The following is a 4,423-nucleotide window of genomic DNA, read 5'->3' on the forward strand; positions in this document are numbered from 1 at the left end:
TAACGTTATACAGTGGAACCCCGATTTTACGCGCCCCGATTTTACGCGAATTCGGATACAACGCGATGAGTCGTTGGACCCCCTTTTTCTTGCGCTTTTATAGCCACGTATATATAACCCCGATATAGTGCGACCCCGCTTTTTTTGCGATGACATTTTATGGACCCCAACCATCGCGTTATAACGGGGCTACACTGTATATAGCATATTTCATTAGGAATATGTGCCCCCTGCATTTCCAGGAAAATACTCAACTCTGTGAATAGTATTGATTCTATAATTAGGTTATTTCAAAGCCGGTTGCGGTTAGCCGCCATTCACGGTGCCGTTTCAATAATAATCCTGTTGCTGTTGTTGTTGTTATGGTAAACATCCAACATCCGCAGAGAGGAAATTAACTGGGTTCATGTAGGGTATCCAGCATAGTCAGTTGTATAGCATACATGGTCTGACTTCATTGTAACTAGCCGTGTGAAAGCACAACAACGATAAAACAACCTTAATGACGTAAAGACAACGTAATGACAATAAAAAAAACGTTAGTAGATCTTCTGCTGCGTGCATGGCAAATTAATTTCTGTGATTTACATAATAGCATTCGTTTGTGAAAATTTTTAAATTGTTGGGAAGCTTGATAGGTAAAGGATTATATAAATGTTTCGTGGTGATAACCCAATCAACCATTAATGACATGTATATGCCTTAGTTATTATGTAATTATGGGTAGTGGTTCATTATAGTTGTGTAGTATAGTACTTACTACTTAGCATTATATAGCATTATAATATTATTATTATTATTATTATTATTATTATTATTATTATTATTATTAGGATCATATTATTATATATTTATATATATTATTATTTATATTATTATTATTATTATTATTATATTATTAATAAATATTATTAGCATTATATTATTATTAGCATTATAGCATTATATAGCATTATATTAGCATTGTATAGTATAATACTTGGCATTATTGTACTACTACTTGTGTAGAGCAACTTAAAGGGGAATTCGCATATAGGTACTTTCAGGCATTCTCAGTTTTGCCCAGAACTTTAGCCTGCTGATAATTGATGCCCTGCATGAAACGTTTCAACCATCACTCGCAATACACACGATTGGTCACATATACTTTGAGCAATAATAGTCACAGGTTTTCGCACGTATTGAGCACTGGGTACTGTTTTATGCATTTGTACTTGTGCACATGTACATGTAGTCGCAGCACCAGCTGAAATTCCAATGCCTGTCCCTTTAACAACCCCACTTTCGAAGCATCCCAATGCCCAGTTAGAATAATGTAACCCAAACCCAAGAGGATAGGGTTACAAAGTGTCCCTATCCTTCTCTGCGGAGGAATGCCCGAGTGAATCACTCGGGCCGGTTTGCTGGTGCGTTTTCAGATACTAGAACTTCCAAACTGGGTTTATTCTCAACACGAACTTTTCTCCGCTATCTGGGAACTTACTATGTATCGCAATACTCTGTATTAAACTAATATAACCTGTTACAAAAATTCGAAGTGACGAGCGGCGAATATACTGAGCGCCATTTCTGTTGACCTGTGACGTACTTCGGTTTGAAGAGTGGATTCACCGACCAATCGGAGGGCGCTGCGTTTGCCGATCGCTATGCGCATTGGGAAATGCGTACGTCACAGGTCAACAGAAATGGCGCTCAGTATATTCGCCGCTCGTCACTTCGAATTTTTGTAACAGGTTATATTAGTTTAATACAGAGTATTGCGATACATTGTAAGTTCCCGAATAGCGGAGAAAGGTTCGTGTTGAGAATAAACCCAGTTTGGAAGTTCTAGTATCTGAAAACGCACCAGCAAACCGGCCCGAGTGATTCACTCGGGCATTCCTCCGCAGAAAAGGATAGGGACACTTTGTAACCCTATCCTCTTGGGTTTGGGTTACATTATTGTATCTACCCAATGCCCAGTTAGAATTAAATTAAAAAGAAAATTAATAAAGAAAATTTAATTCATCTATTAATTAGTTAGTTTAAATGCTTCGTGCGCGATGGCATGTGTACAGACATTCTCTGAACTGCTCGGAATTTGAACGAACAGGGTGACGCAGTCGACTCGGAGCATCTATCCGAGATGACTGACCAGGAATACGAGGTGAACTTTGTGCGACCCCACCTGACGGGTTTCGTGAAGCTCGATGTGCGCTATCTGAACCCGTTCTTCACTCGACGCTTCACGCAGCAGGTGAGCAGAGAAGCCGCCATTAAGCCTCGGACACACCATGCAAATTTATTTGCACGTCCGCGGCGATCGATCATATCCGCAGCAAAAATCGCGGCGAAAATATTCGCACCCGCATGCGATAATTGAGCGGACACACCATGCAAATTTATTCGCACTTCCGCAGCGTACACACCACACGCGATCTACTGGCGCCACATGGCTCCAACAATCATGTAGTCACGTGATTACCATACTGATCAATGATTCGCTGCATTATAACAATCGGCCATTATTTGCACTAGACTGGTAGGCCTATATCGAGCTTGTGAGAAGGGACCGGTACCATACCGGGGACCGGGGACGGTCTATATTCGCACGTCCGCACATCCGCAGCGATTGATCCCTGCGAATTTCGGTGCGGATGAAATTCGCAGCAAAATTCGCCCGCGTTTGAGCGGACACCGTGCGAATTTCGCTGCGATTTTACAATCGCTGCCGGCGTGCGAATAAATTCGCATGGTGTGTCCCCCGCATTACGACGGATCTCTCCCAAATCTTCTTCGCAGCGACGAGACACGTCGGTCTTGAAATGAATTCTTCGGGCGTCTGGAGACTAGTGCCAGATATGAGATTTCACTATATAGTGCCAGATATGATATTTCACTATATAGTGCCAGATATGAGATTTCACTATATAGTGCCAGATATGATATTTCACTATAATAGTTGGCCAATAGAGAGATTGTCACTATAATAGTGGCAGATATGAGACTTTCAGTATATAGTCGGCAGATATGAGATTTTCACTTAATAGTGCGCAGATAGAATTTCACTATAAGTGCCAGATATAGATTTCACTTATATAGGCCAGATTATGAGACTTTCACATATAAGTTGCCAGAGTTAACTATTGTCAGACGCGATCTAAAGCAGTGCGGTTCTTACCGGGGTCCGTCGAACCCCCATGGGTCGGTTGGGCTTATCCGAGGTCATAAGATGTCATAGAATGAACAAATCCATTAATCTATATAAATCGGCGCTGGTTTAAAAAATATTGGTTTTGTGTGTTTCACCCGTCTGACCAAAGAATGTCTGGATGGGTCGTGGGCCAAAAAGATTAAGAACTACGATCTATAGGTAGTGTGAAGGGTCAAGACATGTTGTATATAAGCAGCATAAAACACACACATGTAGGAAGATGTAGTGAAAAAAACATCGGACAAATCGTAAGCCATTCGCTTCCCTGATTTCTAGCCCACAAATCAACGCCTATATCCTAACTTTCACTACAGAATGTACTATATACTACTTATACTAAGTGTACATAACAACGTCTATGAAAACCGATGTGACGGTTTCTCCTGTCTTTTAAATAATACTCAAAGGTCAATGCAAAGCCGAGTGTTGATGTAAACTGCTTTCAGCTCTTCCTTTTAGCGTACGACAGGAACTGCCGAGATGGAAGGAGCGAGATATCGAAACTGACCAATCGCGTAACCAGGAGGTCGCGGGCGAAACGGTGGACATCGGATATGACTTCCGATAAGAAACGATGCTTGATGATGAAACACAATCCAACGCGATTGAGCCCTTGACGTTTCCGTGTTTGGGCGCATGGATTGTGGAAGAGATTGCTAGCGCCAATGCAAGACGGCATTCACACGCCAGCTCATTGCAGAGGGATGAACTCATGCAGTGTGGTTTATACTCGCAGTGGAATTCACTGACGAAGAGAGGTGCTATCACTAAGCGAGATTCAGTCCGGCAGAGGGATGAACTCATGCAGTGTGGTTTATACTCGCAGTGGAATTCACTGACGAAGAGAGGTGCTATCACTAAGCGAGATTCAGTCCGGCAGAGGGATGAACTCATGCAGTGTGGTTTATACTCGCAGTGGAATTCACTGACGAAGAGAGATGCTATCACTAAGCGAGATTCAGTTGGGCAGAGGGATGAACTCATGCAGTGTGGTTTATACTCGCAGTGGAATTCACTGACGAAGAGAGATGCAGCCACTAAGCGAGATTCACTCACACAGAGGAAGTCACAGTTACAGAGAAATTCATTAAAACACAAATGGTTTCACTCGTGGTATAGGGCTTCACTCATTGCGTGATATCGATCATGAAGTTCTCAGCCTAACTGTGAAAAATTTCGAATTATAGTATAGGCCTCTGTTAATCGTTCATGAGGTATATCGAGAAGAGA

The 4,423-nt window shown here is 42.0% G+C and overlaps 1 protein-coding gene across 1 annotated transcript in view; it reads left to right on the top strand.

Moving 5' to 3' along the window:
- Window positions 1-3,761, top strand: part of LOC106815986 (sodium/hydrogen exchanger 8-like) — a 23,228-nt gene extending 19,467 nt beyond the window's left edge. The window contains exons 13-14 of the mRNA XM_014820521.1: window positions 2,093-2,236; window positions 3,663-3,761. Coding sequence (XP_014676007.1) covers window positions 2,093-2,236; window positions 3,663-3,761 — 243 coding nt within the window. The remainder of the gene's footprint in view (window positions 1-2,092; window positions 2,237-3,662) is intronic.
- Window positions 3,762-4,423: the final 662 nt, after the last annotated feature.

The sequence above is a fragment of the Priapulus caudatus genome, unplaced genomic scaffold, assembly GCF_000485595.1.
Source record: "Priapulus caudatus unplaced genomic scaffold, Priapulus_caudatus-5.0.1 Scaffold1254, whole genome shotgun sequence".
Taxonomy (NCBI): domain Eukaryota; kingdom Metazoa; phylum Priapulida; class Priapulimorpha; order Priapulimorphida; family Priapulidae; genus Priapulus; species Priapulus caudatus.